This window comes from Polistes fuscatus, unplaced genomic scaffold, assembly GCF_010416935.1.
Source record: "Polistes fuscatus isolate 324 unplaced genomic scaffold, CU_Pfus_HIC Scaffold21, whole genome shotgun sequence".
Lineage (NCBI taxonomy): Eukaryota > Metazoa > Arthropoda > Insecta > Hymenoptera > Vespidae > Polistes > Polistes fuscatus.
In genome coordinates, this window is record NW_025113098.1 from 1125895 (window position 1) to 1146454 (window position 20560).

The 20560-nt window shown below is 27.9% G+C and overlaps 9 protein-coding genes across 14 annotated transcripts; 4 read left to right on the plus strand and 5 right to left on the minus strand.

Moving 5' to 3' along the window:
* The first annotated feature begins 1 nt into the window (after position 1).
* Positions 2-1392, plus strand: LOC122517728 (microsomal glutathione S-transferase 1-like). 3 transcript variants are annotated; one of them, XM_043636266.1, is made up of 3 exons: positions 2-87; positions 634-874; positions 978-1392. In XM_043636266.1, the coding sequence occupies exons 2-3, from the start codon at positions 764-766 to the stop codon at positions 1299-1301; spliced, it is 435 nt and encodes a 144-aa protein (XP_043492201.1). In that variant the 5' UTR covers positions 2-87; positions 634-763; the 3' UTR covers positions 1302-1392. The 3 variants fall into 3 exon arrangements, with proteins under 3 accessions (XP_043492201.1, XP_043492199.1, XP_043492200.1); XM_043636264.1 differs by lacking the exon at positions 2-87 and adding an exon at positions 459-567; XM_043636265.1 differs by lacking the exon at positions 2-87 and having other exon boundaries at positions 482-874.
* Positions 1393-1516: 124 nt separating this feature from the next.
* On the plus strand, positions 1517-3894 carry LOC122517721 (transcription initiation factor TFIID subunit 7). The gene is made up of 7 exons (XM_043636256.1): positions 1517-2099; positions 2211-2339; positions 2446-2526; positions 2596-2962; positions 3045-3401; positions 3456-3625; positions 3774-3894. Exons 1-7 carry the CDS (start codon positions 2013-2015, stop codon positions 3795-3797), a joined length of 1215 nt encoding a protein of 404 aa, XP_043492191.1. The 5' UTR covers positions 1517-2012; the 3' UTR covers positions 3798-3894.
* Positions 3895-3935: 41 nt separating this feature from the next.
* On the minus strand, positions 3936-5629 carry LOC122517729 (probable trafficking protein particle complex subunit 2). Its single transcript, XM_043636267.1, has 4 exons — positions 5482-5629; positions 4552-4809; positions 4219-4452; positions 3936-4034 (listed from the first exon to the last, which is right to left on the minus strand). The coding sequence occupies exons 2-4, from the start codon at positions 4639-4641 to the stop codon at positions 3936-3938; spliced, it is 423 nt and encodes a 140-aa protein (XP_043492202.1). The 5' UTR covers positions 4642-4809; positions 5482-5629.
* A 211-nt stretch (positions 5630-5840) lies between these two features.
* LOC122517724 (E3 ubiquitin-protein ligase NRDP1) lies at positions 5841-8385 on the plus strand. Of its 2 annotated transcripts, none has more exons than XM_043636258.1 (3): positions 5841-5946; positions 6363-6968; positions 7051-8385. In XM_043636258.1, exons 1-3 carry the CDS (start codon positions 5857-5859, stop codon positions 7318-7320), a joined length of 966 nt encoding a protein of 321 aa, XP_043492193.1. In that variant the 5' UTR covers positions 5841-5856; the 3' UTR covers positions 7321-8385. The 2 variants fall into 2 exon arrangements, with proteins under 2 accessions (XP_043492193.1, XP_043492194.1); XM_043636259.1 differs by having other exon boundaries at positions 6381-6968.
* LOC122517727 (globin CTT-E/E') lies at positions 8010-10396 on the minus strand. The gene is made up of 3 exons (XM_043636263.1): positions 10190-10396; positions 8803-9028; positions 8010-8686 (listed from the first exon to the last, which is right to left on the minus strand). Exons 1-3 carry the CDS (start codon positions 10342-10344, stop codon positions 8558-8560), a joined length of 510 nt encoding a protein of 169 aa, XP_043492198.1. The 5' UTR covers positions 10345-10396; the 3' UTR covers positions 8010-8557.
* A 741-nt stretch (positions 10397-11137) lies between these two features.
* On the minus strand, positions 11138-13163 carry LOC122517669 (deoxyhypusine hydroxylase). The gene is made up of 4 exons (XM_043636181.1): positions 13056-13163; positions 12674-12988; positions 12238-12558; positions 11138-12154 (listed from the first exon to the last, which is right to left on the minus strand). Exons 2-4 carry the CDS (start codon positions 12951-12953, stop codon positions 11844-11846), a joined length of 912 nt encoding a protein of 303 aa, XP_043492116.1. The 5' UTR covers positions 12954-12988; positions 13056-13163; the 3' UTR covers positions 11138-11843.
* Positions 13164-13255: 92 nt separating this feature from the next.
* LOC122517670 (28S ribosomal protein S23, mitochondrial) lies at positions 13256-14439 on the plus strand. The gene is made up of 4 exons (XM_043636182.1): positions 13256-13418; positions 13493-13654; positions 13732-13837; positions 13923-14439. Exons 1-4 carry the CDS (start codon positions 13375-13377, stop codon positions 14028-14030), a joined length of 420 nt encoding a protein of 139 aa, XP_043492117.1. The 5' UTR covers positions 13256-13374; the 3' UTR covers positions 14031-14439.
* A 181-nt stretch (positions 14440-14620) lies between these two features.
* LOC122517668 (protein HID1) lies at positions 14621-18385 on the minus strand. The gene is made up of 12 exons (XM_043636180.1): positions 18002-18385; positions 17417-17776; positions 17288-17341; positions 16975-17198; positions 16649-16890; positions 16291-16521; positions 16087-16212; positions 15732-15988; positions 15401-15644; positions 15171-15316; positions 14924-15090; positions 14621-14848 (listed from the first exon to the last, which is right to left on the minus strand). Exons 1-12 carry the CDS (start codon positions 18065-18067, stop codon positions 14626-14628), a joined length of 2340 nt encoding a protein of 779 aa, XP_043492115.1. The 5' UTR covers positions 18068-18385; the 3' UTR covers positions 14621-14625.
* A 153-nt stretch (positions 18386-18538) lies between these two features.
* On the minus strand, positions 18539-20521 carry LOC122517663 (tRNA N(3)-methylcytidine methyltransferase METTL2). 3 transcript variants are annotated; one of them, XM_043636174.1, is made up of 7 exons: positions 20345-20521; positions 19965-20083; positions 19662-19814; positions 19263-19580; positions 19084-19197; positions 18801-18973; positions 18539-18718 (listed from the first exon to the last, which is right to left on the minus strand). In XM_043636174.1, the coding sequence occupies exons 1-7, from the start codon at positions 20420-20422 to the stop codon at positions 18582-18584; spliced, it is 1092 nt and encodes a 363-aa protein (XP_043492109.1). In that variant the 5' UTR covers positions 20423-20521; the 3' UTR covers positions 18539-18581. The 3 variants fall into 3 exon arrangements, with proteins under 3 accessions (XP_043492109.1, XP_043492110.1, XP_043492111.1); XM_043636175.1 differs by having other exon boundaries at positions 20181-20360; XM_043636176.1 differs by lacking the exon at positions 20345-20521 and having other exon boundaries at positions 19662-19792; positions 19965-20060.
* Between the last annotated feature and the right edge of the window lie 39 nt (positions 20522-20560).

Genomic DNA, 20560 nt, shown 5'->3' on the forward strand with positions numbered 1-20560 from the left:
TTAACAATTGCACTAATCAAAATTTTCCTTTAGAAAGGCTTAGTATTTTGAACCAATTAAAAATCGTCGTTCGTCTTATCGAAAAAGGTGAATATTCATTTAATACAAAATATTTCAATTAGCGATTAGAAATACTAGAATGTTTTAATTTATTTTAAGAAAGCAAGAAATATTATTTCTTTATCTGATTTTAAATAAATAAATGGAACTCTTGTCCATACTTAAAAATATTGTTCTCATTGGTTGCTTATTGCAATCTGTAGTAACCGATTCTAGTATAGTTATTTCTAGATACTTTTGCATTTAAATATTTATACATATTCAAATAAAATGATATTCAAGGGAGTGTGAAACATGAATATAATTATTTGACCATTATAAGACCATTAAAAAAAATCTCACATTTTATCTTCCTCCTAAAAAATTATTTAAGAAATACCCATACAAAATAAAATAAGTATTAACAAAAATATTTCACTGATGCTATTAAGTTTCAGTTCATACTTTTTCTCAAGGTTCTCGTAAAAGTTGCAAACTCATAGTATTAAATATTCACATTGTTGAAACGTAATTAATCGATTGTAATTATAGGGTGTTGTATAATATATTGATTTAATCCACTTTTTATTATAGATAGATGTGGTAGATATGATATCTGTGAGTTCGTATTTGCGTATCTCTTATTCAGTCTAATACTGTTCTTGAACGTTTTAACATTCATATAAACGTATTAACAGTAATATAAAGGAAATATTTAAACATCATGGCAGTTAATACAGAAATTATGAAAGTATTTGGATTTTGGAGTAGTGTATTAGTTTTAAAAATGCTAGCAATGGTGATCCTAACTGCTTTTTACAGATTTAAAAATAAGGTATTGTAAAAACGATTATGTAATTAATTTTTAATTTTATGATGATTTTATATTATTATAATGAATACTATTAAAAAAGAATTATATTTTAATTATTTTTAAGGTCTTCCTAAATCCCGAAGATACGAAATTTACAAAAAAATCTAAAGTGGCATTTGATGATCCTGATATAGAACGTGTACGCAGAAATCATCGAAATGATCTTGAAACTATCCTTCCTTGGTTTATAATCACCTATATTTGGCTAACAACAAATCCATCACCTTGGTTGGCTGGAATGCTAATCAAAAGCTTTGTGATTTCTAGAATTCTACACACCTTATCTTATTCTATTTTTGCACAACAACCTGCTAGAGTTTTATCTTTTGTTTTTGGATATACTATTATAGTCTATGAAATTTTTTATTCTTTATTATACTATTCATAAATGATTTAAAATAAGAAGTGGTAACGCATATTCCATTAATTCTAACATACTATAATTTTCTTCTATATTTAAAATATATTTTATTAACATATATTATTAATTATTAATATTTTTGTAAAAAAGAATGCTGAGACATTAAACATTTTTATCTATGAATTGATCTAAATTATCTTTGAATTCTATAAACATATTTCTTACTATAATAGGTAAATTGATAACTAATCTTAATTGCATAAGAACAAAACTGGCGAGTAAAACATCCCTATCAAAGTTGCTATTCAACTTTGATAGGGATATTCCCATTAATGCACCACTTTGATTTTTACGCATGCGTCTGGAGTGTAAATTTGGGAGGGAACTTTGAAAAAATGTTAGATTCATGTCATTCTGCTTGCCAGTTGTCAGACCATGATAGAATCACTTTTTATATACTATAACAGGCATGTATAAAACTGTAACTCTCTACAATTTTAAATTCTTCAATTCTAAACTTTTAATTTCTGTATATTCTTACTTTATATATGTTTCAAAATGTCCCGCAAGACTGCAGGCATGTACTCAACAATTTCTCCCCTCTGTACTCAAGTATGACATATCGCTCCCTCTATAACTTAGAAACAAATAAAAACTAACGCTAAAAGTTAGTTGCAATTATATGCTTCGAGTGCATAATTTGAACTAATTTAATTTCATATTATAATTAAAACCAAAATGAATCGACACCCACCTCCTGATCATAAAAGCCGTGGAGAGCAGCCAGCAGAATTAGAAAGTCAATTTATCTTAAGATTACCACCGGTATGTTTTATTCTAATTTATAACCTTAAAATATTCTTATTTACTTGTAAATCTTTTACACAAATTTGTATATATACAATATATATATTATATTATTTATTAATTTATTAGGACTCAGCGAAAGTCTTAAGAGAAACGTTGAGAAGTGGAGCTCCCATAAAAGATAGACTTAGTATTAAATTAGAACATGATATGCGATATGGCGAAGTAAGACTAGATCATTGGTTACTGCATGCTAAGGTATTTATTATTTTCCTTTTAATTATTATTCTAAAAATAGTGATATGTATTTGTTTTTTCTCTCTCGATAACTCTTAACAAAAAAATTATTCTTTTTATGTTTTAGGTGGTTGATCTGCCTACCATTGTAGAATCTTTAAAAACTATCGATAATAAAAGTTTTTATAAAACAGCAGACATATGTCAGGTGATATAATAATATATAAGGAAATAAAATGAATAAGCAATGTATTAATATTATTGTTATTATAAATAGATGTTAATATGCAAAGAAGAAGATGATCATACTACTACAGATGAAGAATCACCTATGAGACAAAAGAAAAAAGATCCTAACAAGGTTGATAAGAAATTTTTATGGCCACATGGTGTAACACCACCTACAAAGAATGTAAGACGTAGAAGATTCAGAAAAACTCTAAAGAAAAAATATGTAGAAGCACCAGAAATAGAGAAAGAAGTAAAAAGATTATTAAGAGTTGATAATGACGCAGTCAATGTTAAATGGGAAGTGATATGCGAAGATGAGGACCAATCTAAGCCAAGTAAAGTATCATCATCTGGAACTGTTAAATCTAGAAGGGATAATAATAATGGTAACACATCACAAAGTTTAGATGTCGGTAAGTATTCTGTGGATAGCATATAACTCTATCATCGATTTAATCAATATAATTATATTATATGATTATTTTATGTTAATAGCTGAACATGATATATTTGGTGAACCTGTGAGTGATAGCGAAGATGATGATGAAGAAGCAAACATTAATGTTATGGAACTAGATGAAAATAGTAGGCTGTCAGGTGATAGCAGGGCAACTGATTCTAATTCCATGCAGGCTGCATATTCTGAACGATCGAGTAATAATGCAACTACGAGTTGTGGCCTTGTAACAGAATTTAGTAAAGAAATGTTCCAAAACGAAAACAATTCCGAAGCTGATGGAGAAAAACCGACAGACACAGCAGAACCTAAAGTTCCAAAATTAGAACAGTTTCATTCAGAATATATTATTCCTGACGATTTTTCGGAATCTCCATCTATTTCGATGCCTAAAGGTAATTATGTTTAAAATATGTTATCTCCATAATCTGATTTATATATTATTTTAGATTCATTACAAACGAGACTTGCCACGCTTCATGCTGAATTAGCAGAACTACGCCAACGAAGGCAGCAGCAAGAGATTGAAATTGCGAATATAGAGAATGTTAAACTTAGACAGAGATTTCAAGAAATATTGGATAATTTGTTAACTCAAGAAATGCAGAAAGTGCAAGAGGTAATTAATAATTATATTATTCATAATGTTTATATCCTAGATGAACTACTATTTAATTTGTGTTATATTTGAAAAAATAATGTTTCCTTTTTTTTAAGATTTGCTTAGAATAATCATTTATAATATATAATATTACACTAAATTTTAGATTCAAGACTTGGAGTTGGAATAAAAATGAACAGTTATTGTTCGTTCGAATGTTGAGGATTCCTAAATAGTATTAAATCAAAAGAATGTGTATATAGTATTTAAATAATATAATTTAAAAATATAAGAAGAAATGGATTATTATAATTTTTAATGAAATTTATTACGAAGATAAATATTTTCTGCCATATAACTGTGCTTTTTTTTCAAAACCAACAGATTTTATAGGTGTATTTAATTTATAAAAAGGATTCATGGAATACTGAAACAAATAACAATTTAATAATTCTATGAAAGACTGTTAACCCTTTCGATACAGCTAAGATTTTATTGGATAACAGAATAACAATAATTATTGATAATGCACTACAAGTACCAAACGTTAAATAAATATAATCATCGGTAGTATCGAAAGGGTTAAGAATGCATAAATTATTGCATATTACCTTTATGTACGTCTCGTACATTTCATTAAAAAAATTTTTAATTCCATCTTCGTTTTTACTATCATGTACCATAACGAATCGTATATGTGTTGCTGTTACAAATGCACTTACAAACCATTGGTTAAATTTATCTACAACTTTAAAATGCATATTTGTTGTTTTCCATGTGTGCTCATCGACAAGATCAAGTGCTGCATGAGCTATGAATTGACTCAAATGTGTATGATCTTCTTTCTATTTAAACAGTGATTTGTTAATAAGATCAAATAATTTTTTCCATTACTGAATATAGTCTAATATAAATGTCAATCTATATTGGTATAATAAACAAACCTTAGCATCCTTACTAGAATTGTTAAATTCTATTTCAAATAATGGATTGTCGGCATGACCAACAATAGCAAAATAATAATTCGCTGCCATAATTAATTCTTTTATTAGATTAGCAATTTTATTATTACTTTGATTTTTAATAAACTACAAAAAAGAAATCGAATATTTTTGTACCCAATGTCTTGCGTGTATTTAGCCAATTAATAAGACACAAAAACACGAGATATTACATTGTAATATAAACAGTACAATACAGAACTGAAAAAAATAAAAACAAATGGAAAATCACTTTAAAAAAATATTACTACTGACAAGAACTAGATCTCAATGAATAGATATAGCTAACAAACTGAAGGTAACTGCTTAATGCAGCGCCCTCACTTTCGCGAACTAAATGCTTTCATTTTTTGTGACCCAAATTATTTTTATAAATTCACATCCAGAATATTCGTTCGATCGAGCTTGCTACTTTACTGTCTTTACTACTTTAATTCAAATTACAAAATTATAAGCTTTATATAAATAATAATTAAATATCTTCGATGTAATCGACATTAAAATACAAATTTCAAATAGGTTACTTGAATAAAGAATAAAATAAATGTTTATATCAATTTTGTGACGTTACGAATATTCTATAATAAAATATAAACTAATCAATTCAATTGTCACGATGTTAAACACTTATATCTATTTATATTATTTATTTTTTTTATATAAAATAATTTAATTAGAAAGAGTTATAGACATAAGGGTGCACTCTATGGAAAATTTTTCTCGCGATTAAAAATCGTAATTAAATCGATATATGAAAGAATGATGAGTTTTCCATAATCGAGATTTTTAATCGTAAATAAATTAAATTTAAAAGCAAAATGTCGCACTGTTCCTGATTAAAGATTGCATATTAGAAGCGATTCATAAGCGTACGCTTATATCGTAGATTCACAGCTTGTACTGTCTATGTATGCACACTTGTATGGTGTTATCGCAATTCTTCTTCACATTTCGATAGTAACGCGATCACTCTTAATTGTCAAATAATTCTCCTAAAAAATATTTGCAAACGTAGAGCGTGTCTCACCTCTTGAAAAGTAACGGTATATAACGCATACATATATGTATACGAACATGTATATGTATATACATATATTGTATATTTGAGCTTTCTCGTCGATCTGTGCCATCGAAACCAAACTTCGAAGGGGACCGAACGATCTTTGTCCGGTTTTATGCGAAATACCGAACGAAGTAACGGAAAAGGTGTAGTATTTAGTTAATTAATAAGGCACAAAGTTTCACGTTATGGGGTTCGATGTGAACCGTTTTCAAGGAGAAGTGGACGAGGAACTCGTTTGTCCGATCTGTTCCGGTGTTCTTGAGGATCCCGTTCAGGTATTTTTTGTGAAAATTTATCTTACAAATTATTTCAATCTTTTTATTAAATGTATCTAATTGCGAACTGCCAAGACTAACCTCTCTTTATATGTACAATTATTATTTATTCATTTGCATTATAACGCTATATTTTGTTTGTTGTATTTATCATTATCGAGTAAACCGTTGTCCATTGTCTATGATTTTTTTAATTTACAATCATTTCATTCAATTTATTTCATTTGTGAGTAACTTTTTTTGGTTCCACCTTTTCCCTTCTTTTTTTTTTTATTGTCTTTTTCTGTTTTGGTAAATTATCGTGACGTTAGTTAAATGTAATTCACATTTCAAACGATGATTATTTTATTGTTACTATTTTCAATGAAGTTTTGCAGTTTTGCAGAATAGTCTTATAAGCTTATGAGGATTGGCAGGTGAGGAATATGTTACAGGCTCCTGTATGCGAACATGCCTTCTGTCGTTCATGTATCAACGAATGGATTAACAGACAACCAACGTGCCCTTTGGATCGTACTCCCATTACCTCTGCACAACTGAGAACAGTACCAAGAATTCTTAGAAACTTATTGGCTCGCTTATGTATTACTTGTGATAATATTATGTATGGATGTCAAGTAAGCATCAAGTTGGACAGTTTAGTATCACATTTGGAACAATGCGAATATAACCCTAAGAGACCAATGTTATGCGAACAAGGTTGTAGTCTCATCATTCCAAAAGATGAGTTAAAAGACCACAATTGCGTAAGAGAACTAAGAAATTTAATCCAGTCTCAACAGCAAAAGCTAACTGATATGAAACGAGAACTAGGGGAACAACAACTTCAAATAAATGAACATAAGCGAGAGATACACTTATTAAAAGATTTTATGAGAGCATTAAGAATATCGAATCCAGCAATGAGAGCTATTGCCGATCAAATGGAAAGAGACGAAGTCGTAAGATGGTCTGCGACTCTTCCTCGTGCTAGAGTTACCAGATGGGGAGGGATGATCTCAACTCCGGATGAATCGTTGCAGGTATTGTATATTTAACATAGGATTCATTTGAACTACTTTTTGTTATATAACAATTTCAAAACATATATTATAAATTTTATAGATAATGGTGAAAAGAACATTGTCAGAAAATAATTGTCCGCCTCACATCATTGATGAACTGATGGAAAATTGTCATGAAAGAAAATGGCCATCGGGTTTAAATTCTTTAGAAACTAGACAAAATTCCAGAAGACAATATGAGTATTACATATGCAAGAGAGTGCCTGGAAAACAGGCTGTTTTAGTCCTCCATTGCGATAATACGCACATGCCAGAAGATATGATTATTGAACCTGGTTTAGTAATGATTTTTGCCCATGGTATTGAATGAATAAATATACGAAGAACCATTAAATATTATGGTATTTTTAGGAAGAAATATGAACTTTTACAAGTTGAGTGTATCTACTTGTTGTTTGCTATGATTTCTCAACGATGCATACAAAATAGCTTTATGTATGTGTGCACAATCTAAGAGGTATGGGTGTACTAATGTCTCCCGCAAACTACTGTTTGCAGAAATAGTAAAAAATTATGAATACATAACTTTTGTGATACATGATTGTACAGACACAATTGCTACATACAAAATCTAATCGAATGTCTGATTGTTACACTGTGATATGATATATTAATTTGTTGGAAAAGTTCCTGAGATTATTTGATGAATAGCAAACGATTCCAAATTTATTGTTATTATGAGTTGCTCATTTTCTACAGTAAAGTCTTCTTAATATATCTGTAATGGATTATTTATCATCTATTTCAGGAAATTTTTTTAATATTCTAGACTTTCTCTTAAGTTTTTTATTATGATAACTTGAAAAAATGTAAAAAATAATGAATAGATTGTAATGATATGATATTTACTATTATTAAGCGCTCAATGTGTTCTTAAGAAACAAGAAACGATCTCTTAATATTCAATTTATACATTGGTCTTGTAAATTATTGTAAAATCATCGCTAATAATTATGAAATGATCAGAACATTATGCAGTGTATAATAACTAAACAATTATTTAATGCTTTACACAGCATCTTTAACACTGCTTTGTATAATCAATGTAATAAGCACAAGAAAACTAATTTATTTCAAATTTTATACAGTTTTCCTTATACATAAATATGATTTATGATTGCATGAAAATTTATGAGTTTTTCTTAACTTTAACTAATAGCAGACTGTAAAATAAGCGATAGTAATCTTATAACTGAACTTATAATTAGATGAATAATCTTTTATTGTTTTTATAATTAATCGATGTTACAGATTATTATATCTAATTTATAGGCATCAATGACTGATCAGAGATAAAATAATGTAATTTTATATTTGAAAAATGCAACAGAAAATGGATAAAGGAAGTTAATAAATATGATTTTTTAAATAACTATTTATCTTGTTTTAAAAGTTAAACCCCAATAGATGTTAATTTTAAAATGAAATATATATATATATATATATGTTTTGTTAAATATATAAACTTTCATAAAACGCATGCAAGGAATGTAATGCTTTTCTTTAAATTAGTAATATACTTTTGATTTCAAAAGAAATATTTCTTTTTAACCCAAATTAGCGCAAATTGTCGCAAAGAAAACGTCCAGTGTTTTAGCCCATGCTTCCTCCACTTCCGGCGTGTACTCGGTTCCTATAGCTTCTCGAAGAACTTCCGCCATTACCGGTTTTAAATCCTGAACAATTAGAATATTACTTACACAAATGCGACAACAAAATTTGATCGATTTTTTGTTTTTTTTTTTATTAATAATAATTTTTTAATAAAAATGTTATAACACGATGTATATACCTCAAATTCCTTTTGCTTCTGACCACGTTTTCTATGTCTTTCGGTAAAAATTTCTATGTTTGCTACCAATAAATCAAAATCTTGCAAAGAATCTATGACGGTACTTATGGTAGCTATTATACCCGCGCAATGAGCTTGAAATCTTTTATTGCCAGGTAACTGATCTATTGGCATATCTTTGAATGGTTTAAAACTTTGCTGATATTCCGGATGTTTCGTAAAATAACTGTAAGCAAAATATAATGTGCAATAAAATCGATGACATTTTAATTTAATGGGATTCGTTCGAAAACGAGCAGCACGGTTGTAAAATTTGTTATTATATTTCGCTAATTAAATTTTATTCTTATTCTTATTATTATTATTATTATTATTTTCTCATATAAAAATTATTAATTAATATTTATAACATTGATCGGGTTAATAAATATTAAGTGTTGGCATCGGTCATTGATAAAATAGTCTTCTTGCGTTCATGTAAAATTATAAACGTGCTTAGCTTCCTAATGTATTTTTTATTAATTTATAATCGCAGGAATATGCGTGCAGCGTATTAAATTCGAAATACATTATCATAATCGTGAATAAAGATTATTGCAGGTGTTGATCTGTCTAAGGATATATCACGTCTAAGTCTATAGTATATGCATAATTATGTTTGGTATTTAGTATCGATTGATTTTTATTTTCTTGTCCATGCGTATGTCCACTTCGCGTGGATTATTTTGATAAGAAAAATTATCTAAAATTCACGATAAGTTTAAAATATCTTGATAAGTATTTATATAAGATCTTGAACTTTGATTTTCGGATATAATTACGCAACTATTTACAATTTAAACATACTACGTATTAAAATATTGAATTTGAAATTAAAAGAAGAAATTTTGAGCAAAGATATGACGCATATTTATGATGCAATTTTAAATTTAATATTATAAACTTGTCGTGTATAATTTCAAATGGTAATACTTTAATCAAATAAACGCACGTAGGTCGATTGAGATCGATTTTCTTGTTAAAAATCGATATATTCGTTAACGCGCGCCGTTGTTAGAACGATAAATGTTTCAAATCAGCGCTACGAATGTTTCACTTACTTATACGTTTATTAATAATAACAACATACGATAACAAAACAAATGATAATATTTTATTTTTTAAATATATTCTAAGAGTAATTTTTATCGTTTTCATTTGAAATTTAACTGCACATTATCATTGCGATAACTTTAAGTAAAAATAATATTAAGTTTATCATTTTGTTCAAATTTTGTAATCATTAAGCGCGCGCATTATATACAAATATTCAAGTATAATAATGTAAAAGAATTAAACAAGAAAAAGAGAGAAAAAAAGAAAGAAAAGAAAAGAAAAAAATACTTACGCCAACATGACGGCAACACCGGATGCAACTTGATCTTTTTTTACAATAGCCCAAGTATTCTGTACAAGTTTTTTTTGTCCTTCCGTGAGTCCAAGTTTTTCGTCAAGTTTCGAATCATTAGTCCATAATCCGAACATATTTTTATAAGACGCCATTATTTTATATTAAATTTATAACAGTATTACGAGTATTTTTTTCTTTTCTTATAAAAACGTCTTGGTCAAAATTTCTTTTTCTCTCTCTGTTTTAAATAAAAGAAAAAAAGTAAAACGTTTGATCGAAATCGTTAATATAATAAAACTAATTCGTATGAATTTTTGTTCCTTGAAGGATTTTGATCAAAGTATGAATATTCAATTAAACGTTTACAAAAATTGATATTGGAATTTTAACGCAGATTGTAATCTATCGATCGAGGATCTGTACGTAACTATTCCGTATCAGAGATAGCAACAGACTAAACGCTTCATTCGTATCACACAAGTCTTTATATAATTTTCTATGATATATCACGTGCCACGCGACGGCGTACTTTCATTCAATTCGCTTGATCTCTAAAATGGCTAAACCACAAGATAATGTTCTTTCGTTATAAATAGGTGGTACTCTTTCACTGGTATAGGTCCGTTCAACCATGGCCCGCCTTCTGACATATTATCCCTCACAAGGTTCTCATACTACTCTCCCACCAACAAGGAACAGTCTTTTTCTTTTATGCATAATGTATTTTTTCTCGTGCCTTTTGTTCTCTATTTTTTCTTTCTTTAGATTAGAACTATTTAACAAATGAATACATACAACGATATAGAACAATTAACACGTTTAGAGATATTACCGTAATTACGTTCGGTATAATATACAATTGGATAAATTAACACTATAAGATATTATTTTTCATCTCTAGATAGAAGATACCTATCTCTATTCCCATATTTGACCACATCATTCTTCAATGTTCCTAATAACATTATTTATTTAACCAATACATCAACGAGTAGCCATTGAGAGTCTGCTTATTCAATTTAAATTGCTAATATTTGAAGGAATGCTTTTACGCTAAGATAGTACAATCGAATCTGTTGCTATAAAATAATTTTATAAATTTTTATTCTGCCAAATCACACGAGAACTTACCTTTTCATTGCAAATACGATAATAGATATTCACTTCGTAAGGATTTATTGTAGTAATTCTTAAACAATAAATTCATAATATATTTAGTAGCAAATTTTTGCATAACCTTTGATGTTCCTTAATTCTTTATGTATTTTTATTTTGTATAAAATTTTTTATACTAATATACTCTTCCTTTCATTTATTTGCTACGTATGAATCATCATATCTTTATTAAATTAACACTAAACGTACTAATGCTTTTTATATTTATTTATTTCTACCACACGGATTTAAAGAATCATATATCTTATGATGTTAACTTACAAAATAAAATTATATCTTGTAAGAAATTTTGCCCTAAAGTTTAAAAAGGATCATTTGACCCGTCGTGGTAGGTTTAGTGTTAAAATATAAATTCTCATTATTTACATAAGTACAAAATATGTTAAAACAAACGTTTCACTTGTCATTTATGTAATATGGATCTTTTGGCAACGTTAAGCATTTATCCAGAAGATAAAAGAATATCAATCATGTTCTATGCTTCAACTTTGGTTAGTGTATTAGCATATTGAAATTCTAAACTGTTTTCATATTCACACATATCTAGAGCGATAACACAACTCTCTTTGACAACCTGCTTGCTATCTTGAAGGTATTGATTTAAAATTTGGAGACAATCAGGAGTAGCAATTGCTCCTAATGCTTCTGCACATTCATGACGAACCATTTCATTTTCTTCTTTATCTTCCAGGGAAGCTTTTAAATAAGGTATAGAAATTTCTTCTTGGAGCTGACCAAGAACAAATGCAATTTCGTGTCTAAATAAGGCACTGCCTGCTTTTAAACCTTGCAAAGAAAAAGTTTAATATTATAGAATAATTTTTAAAAATAGGTATTTTATAACGTAAAAGTGTATTTAATCTTTTTACCTTCGCAGAGAGCAATGATACTCTCTCGTGTTCGCAAATTTCTTAAAGCAAACATTGCACGATATCTATCAAATAATGATTTATTTTCATCGAGTAATGTTACTTTTAGACTACGAACATCAGTAGTTTCAGCTGCTGGAGTAGGATCAATAGACATATATGGACTTTTTAATACATCTTTTTCACAATTATTTGATTGTAACCATTTAAGGCGTTCTAAAGCTAATTCACAGGTTTCTGCAATTTCTGGTATGGGACTTTTACTATACTCATCTAACAGTGGTATAACAGATGTATCTCCAATAGCACCCAATGCTTCTCCTGATTATCCAAGAACAAAAATAATAAAATTAAAAAATAGTTTTTATGTTATTATTAGTAAAATACTAATTATATATTACATTAGATATTAACTTGTATTAATAAAAATATGTACCTGCTTCATGCCGGACCATAGGTTCCTGCATATCATCTTTTAATACGTCAATTAAAATAGATATCGCTAAAGGATCTTGCATCTGACCGAGACAATATGCAAGCTCATGTTTTAATAATGCAGATTTATCTTTAAAGCCTTTACGTATTTGCTCGATAGCTATTGAACCTCCAATATTTTTCAAAGTAAATAGTGCACGAAATCTTTCCTTAAGTGGTCTGTTTTCATCATTTAATACATCACCTATAGCCTCTATCTTTTTTTCATCAATATACGGCATCTTTCTTCAATCAATTAATATACTGTTGAAATGTTCTGTAATAAGAAAAGATAAAATATTTAATAATTTGCCATAAGTTAATAAAATTTTATATTTACTTACAAATTTAATTAAAAAATTTCGTTCTACGTGTGACACGAGTTCATACTAACACGAATTTCTCTTTGAGACTTGAATTAACCTATAAGTTTTAGCGATAGAAGAAAAGCTATGCTCCTATTGGTTACCTTACCCCGCATATAATACTAGAAAAAATGCTTCTGCACATGGTGCATAATGATTTAACCTAACATTTTCTCAGAAGCTTGCATGTGCATATATGCATAAAAATACTCTTGAACATAAGAGTGCCCTTATGTTTATTATTTATAGGATATTATATTAAATCTTTAAGTATTAATAGATTAAATTATTAACCATAATGGCTCAAACAAGAGTAGAAAAGGTTGGAACTATTTATACAAGGTAAATTTCCAAATATTGTTATAAATCAATTATGTTTTTTCGTAAATTTTTGTTTACTATTATTATTGTTAAAGAGTATCATCATTAATACGTGGAGGTGCAATGTCTGAATCAGATAAACCACTGTGGTATATGATATATGAAGCATTTCCACCCAAATATGAACCCAAATATGATAGGGTTGTTCCAAAAGTAGAAATAAAACCAATCTATTACAAAGAAGATATTATACGAGCGTAAGAAATTGTACAATGATAAAAAATTCATTAAAAGCCCTTATTTTAGTATAATATGAAATATTTCTACTTTATAGACGATTTCACAATGATTGCAAGAATCTAGAAATAATGAATTTAAAAAATACAAAGTATCTATCACAAACAAGGAAATTCCTTAATACATATAACGAATTACTAAAGGTAATATAAATCTTTGTATTACTATATAGATAAAAATAATAATTATTATAACATTTGAATTTATATACAAAAATTGTTCTTATAGCTCAATTTATCTGAGGAGGTAGCTTATAAACAGGCATTGGAAAAATACAATTATACATCAGCACACGTAGAAGATCAGAACAAAACTGATAATAAATCAGAAAAATAGTATACATAATATGTGTATGATTTATAGATATTTTATTTTTAATTGATATATCATACACTCACGTGGTATTTACTTTTTCATCCAAAGCAATAGTTAATCTTATTTATATATATTATAATAAAGTATATGAAACATTGAATATATAGAGACGAACATATAATTTTATGTAAAGATACCTAATTTAGTATTAATATATTAACTTATCATTTTATTAAAAGCATCAATGTGTTCTTAAGTAAACGAGGCAAATAAAATGAACATATCCGTCAATGCACATGATTATATAAACAAGTAAATAATGACGAATATTATAATAAATTACATTAAGACAAAATGCTAGATTGATACAGTTTCATAAGAAAATATTTGCACCTCTTCTTTCTGTTAATAAATCTTATATCTATAAAAATGTTTACATTTACTGTTATCATTCGTATAATACGATGGAAAATTAAAACTGCATTGAATAAATTAATTTTAAGTTGTAGCAGTGATTCGTTTATACTATATTTGCAGTATAAATATTTTATGTAAATGATAATGTAAACTGCTAATTACTATAAACTGATTTATATCTTTACACGCATTAATATGTTTAAACTCTTTGTATTTCAAATAATTTGACATCTGTATCATACCAAATGGGTGGTTCAACATTTCTAAGATATATAACTCCCCACATATAAGTTCTAAACCAAGCAGTTGTTCCAGCATTAGCTTGATATCTTCTAATGAGAATTGGATGTGGAACTGGTAAAAGACCTACCAATGTACCATGTTGTAAAAATTTTAAAATTTCACTCTCGTCTGTTAAACCCCTGTGAAGACTGGTTACTTAATATGGCGCTTACGATTAAATATTATAGAAAATATTAATATCAATAAATACATACTTGTCAATACATATTTTTTCTACTTGAGGAACGAGAACTTGCAATAATCGCATAATAGTTTGTAATGGAAGTTTACTTTTCCATTGGTAAACCCATTCACTAGAAGGAACCCACTGATTGGTATTGTTAGATATATTTGTTTGTTCAGCTACTCTGATTCCTCCTTTCTAAAAATGTGAAAATAATTTATATTATAGATCAATGTGTACAAATATTTATATGCAAATATAAAAATTACTATCCATACTGGTATTATAGAATTCTGTTTATTTGATATAACTGTATCAGTTGCATTATCCAAGGAATTCTGAAGATTATTAGTTTTCCCAATATCAACATTCACTGAAGGACTTAATGGATGTGCTGATTCTTTTTCTGTCATCTTTTCTATTCCTGCAAAGATTAAAAACAAATATGTGTATTGGCACTTTTACTTATAGCTTTTTATAGATATATGTTGTCGCCAGTTAGTATTACCTGGTGTCTCTAATAAAGAAGCTTTTAAAGTTCCTGGTTCTGCAGGCTGGGCAGGATGGGATCCTTCCATTGCAGTTTCACTAGTATTTTCATTATATGTACTTGTTGGTACATGTCGCTGTTGTCTTTTACTAAGAGACTTAGCAATCGTGTTGCAATCACTTGGTAAATTTGCTAATGCATAGAATACTTGTCTCTTACGTATTATTGTATATACCAAATTACTATTTCCATCAAATTGATACTGGTGGTAATACAAATAATAACTGAATTATTAAAATTAAAAACGTAGGAAAAATTCTTTTGTATAATATATATAATAAAAAACTACCTGAATTATATTATTAAAAATTTCCAAAAGAAAAAATACTAAATGATGATTAGTAGGCGCCGAAAATAAGAACCATGGTGTACTAAATGCTTCAAGTAAATGTAACAATTTAGTGCTGGCCACCATTGAAAGAGTTTTGAGATAAGGAGAAACATTGACTAAAATTGTAAGAAGACAATCAAACAAGGGTTGTAATCTTTGATGTCCTGTTGTGATAATCTTATGAAAAACTGTCACTAGTAGATCAGCATGAGTGCCTATATAAAGAAAAGAATATTTAAAAAAATATTAAACAATTTCTATTACTTCTGTAATAAATTTTTTAATTTCAAAAATGTAGATTAAAGTTTTCTACCTGTAAAAACTGGAATGTCCATAGGTACTGTAGCAGTATACGGTTTATTCAATCGAACTCCGAAGTTACGTTCTCCACTTAACAGAAGCAAAATAAATACACCGATGTGCATCAACCCAACACGTGCTGCAATATAAGATATTATTAGCTGCAGATGTAGCAATATTAATAATTTAACACGTAATAGTCGTTATTGATATTTACATTGATCTGCGCGTGAATCATTGAGATGATAAAGTATGGGAACTAATACCTCAAGTACATCTGAACTTTTAAGTACATAGTATAAAAATTTTTTATTATAATCACACATCTTCCAAAAGAATACTAATAATTCTTGATGGAAATGTACTTTTTTTGTTGAATTAGGTAGATAAGTTTGCATTAATGGATTATTTAATAATCTAGTGATTCCTTTTAACACAAATTGAAAATCTGTAAGAAGGTAATAATAAGCTATAAATATAATATTTATCAAAAAAATAATTTAAAAAGATAAAAGATAAAAAATATTTAAAAATCTTATAGAAAATAAGTATATAGAACAATTCATAATAACTACCTTCATCACGATGAATACGACTTAAATAATTAATAAAAAGATTATCTCCAAGAGTTCCCTCTTCTGTTGGAATCTCACCAGACGTATCATGATCTAAAGTAACTATTAGAATCTGTAAAGCAACGTCTACTAATGGCTCCAATGAATCAGTAAATAAAAGGTGATTGTAAGGTACTCCAAGTCCAACTGGATCATAAGCGCATACTGTATTTAAAAGTGATGTGAACATGGGCAATGCATGCCTATAAAAGAAAAATTATTATAAAGATAAATTTTCCATTAAAATTAACAGATCTTTTTAATATCATAATCTTTAAATATTGTACCTATTTTCAGAACCTGTCAAGCGTTGAATCCATTTATTTGGTGTAATTGACAAATCCATTGGAGGATTATACATAGTCTCACTAAAACATGTCAACAACAATTTTAATAATTCCGTTCGATTTGAATCTAAAATAGAATATCTGGGTGGGGAATGTGCAAATCCTACTCCGGCTTCCCAAATATATTCGCAACTATCTATCGTTTGCAATTCTTCTGCTTTGTCCTATTAAAAGAAAAAGAGAGAGAGAGAGAGAGAGAGTGTTCATTTAGTAAATTAAAAATTAATATTTAATTGAGATATAGTGCACTCACGGGTCCTGACTTTCTATTTGCAGCTACTGTAAAATCTGGACAAAATAGTAAATCCTAGAAAAGAAAACATTAACGATTAATAGCGGTACATAAAAGATTCAATTTATTCATTTTTATACATTTACTTACACATAGTGCATTTAATAGGGAATGTGCTAATGGTATACTTTCTTCATCTTCCTTTCCTGGTAAACTTGACCAAAAGAATCCTTTCCAATCAGGATCTTCAAATATATAAGGTAATAATCTTGTAAGTAAACGACAACAATTTAGAACTGTTTGATGTTCTCTTTGCGTCCTACAGCTATTATCAACAGCCTTAACTAATTTTTCTACTGCTTTATAACATAATGTTGCTAGATTAGATGGTGCTTCTTCTCTTAATATTCGAATTTCAGAAGCTGGAATTAATGTAAAGATGTCTTGCACATTGGTTACATTTTCGGACCAAAATTGATCCCAAAAAGTGTCATTGGATGCTTCGATCACCTACAATAAAAATATGTTTTAAATAAAAGGCTAGATATATGATGTAAACGATTTAATCATACTTAGCTTACAATAAAAATCTTATTAAATAAAAATGTTCTTTTCTCTTCTTTATTTATAAAAGTATTTATCAAAATAAAAAGCAATATTGGTCACATAATTGCTTGACATATTGAAACGTCAAATTATAATTTTTTTCATGAGAAAGATATTATATGCTGTCACCTGAGTTTTAGAGGTTAATTGGACAACGGCTTTACGAAAATTCAATTTTGTATCAGCATTTCCCATAGTGTTAATTAATTATTAAATAATAACACTTTTTGACACTATAAAAAGAACTGAATCTATCTTTATACTTTGAACTACGTCTGTGTACTAAACAGAATAAGCATGAAGAAACGTCGCCATGTTGCAACTACCATGCCATCTAAATGTGATTGCGTAAACTTACTTTTTAATCGTCTAAACGAAGTTTCGATCGATAATGCAGAATACGGTCGATAATGCAGAATACGGTCGATAATACAGAATACAGTCGATAATATAGAGTACGAATGAAATGTTGAAATAAAAAATATTAACATAAATCTCAAATTAATTTTCTCCAGAATAAGAATTAATAATCAATTATAAAGATATGTGTAAAATAAAGCTAGAACTTGTATTATTTTATTACTTTCTGATCTTACTTAAATTATTATTAAATTATGTCTCATAATTTAATATAAACTTCGATGAGGATAAATAAAAGATTTTCTCTTCCTTAATTTATATCTCTGCATCTTTCAACACATCAACATATTTATTTTTTACGGTATTTTCCTTGTATCCAAACCCTATACATTTTTAGTTGCTTTCCTCGATTTATTTGTAATCTTCTGTCAACTAAATTTTGTTCTTCAATAAAACCATTACTAGTGAATAATGTTCTTACATCATCTAAAATAAATCGATAAGTTAAAATGAAATATTTAAGTATGCGCAAAGTAATAAAGAAAATTTCTTTATCAAATGTATTTACCTTGTGTAAAAAAATATACCCGAGTACCATCTCCACGAACATAAAAGTTTTTCGATAAACAACTACCTTTTTTAAATCTCAACTGTGCTAAATCATATCTTCCATAGTCTCTAAAAAGAACTAATCCTCCAGGTTTCAAATAGAGATGTATTTTTTTAACTACATGTTCCATCCTTCAAATGTGAAATAAGATATAAAATCAATTTCTATATATTATTATTTTAAATTTAATTAACTTTAAATGCACACACACAAGTAAAAATTATAGTAAACTTTTACATACTTGTCTGGATGTATAGCTGAAAGAACAAATATCAGAACAATAATGTCAAGACTTTCAGGTTCATATGGTACTGTCCATTCTTCTTGCGTCACATCCAGAACAAATGCTTTGCATCTATAAATAATTAAATATTAGTGCATGTATTATGCGTCGAATAATATTTAAAATATTATATTTACCTTTTTTTATCATAAGCAGGATTCTGTTGCAATATATCAATTGCTTTTGCAGAAAAATCACAACAATACACAAACAAGTTCGGATCTGTATTATACAAAAGTATTGGAAATACAGTATTTCCTACACCGCAACCAATTTCTAAGATTTTATTTGAATTTGTAGATGATATATTAAGAACTTGTATATGTGTTTCTTCATCATCATCATTGTGATTATTTGTGACAACAGCTCTTATCGGTTGCATAGAATTCTGTTTTACTGTATCAGGTGCTAATTCTGGAAATTCTGTGAGCAACCAATGTCTATCTTTAAAAAATCTAAAATTATATAAATAAACGAAATTCTATAATAAATTTATGCTCAATGCAACAATCTTTAAGAAATAATTTAATATGTACCTATTGTTATGAATTCCATAAAACTTGTCCCAATATTGATCAGCTTCATTCTCATATTTCAGTAATGTTTCCATTGATAATGTAACAGTGGAATTATCATTTACTTTCATTTGGGCTAATTCTTCTTGTTCCTTATCCCAAGAAACATTATCCCTTTTAAAAATGATATCGATAATGAACTCAAATTTAATAAGATTTAGAAGAGTATCTAATATATTGCAGAGATAGAAATATATACGATATCATAGAACACTTTTATAATAATATTTAAAAATAATTGGAAAATATCTATGGCATAATTACCATGCATTGTGACGAAAAACATCATCATCGTTTGATAAAACACGATTTCCAAATTGAGGTCTTTTTTGTGGTAAATTTTCTTCATGTTTTACTTCTAATGTATCATTCATGATTGAATGCTTTAAGCATTTACGTAAGTAATTACAAAATAAGAAAATATTTATTTTTTAAAAATTCTTAAATTGAATGTAAATATTATAATATATACAAACATACTAAATTGAACATGCTTTTAGATTGCATATATATGCTTATAATAAAATACAGAATGCAAGCACACCATTTATTTATTTATTTTTGTTGTAATCAAGGCAAAATATATTAATTTTTCAGTGAAATGCACTTTACACAAGTTTTTATTTACCACAGTTCGAACTAACCTCTTTTCCAATCGAGAGATCGCTCATCGAAAACAAGCAGAGGGCGTTGCTGTAATATTTTTTAAAAATAAGTAGCATATAAATTGGTATTTAAATTTCTGCAGTAATAATTATATTTTTTATTTTTTAATATTGCTTGAAAATAAATAATTGATAAGTAAATATCAATTCCTCAATAGTTATACAAAAAACTATTTATTCTGCTATTTGCCATGA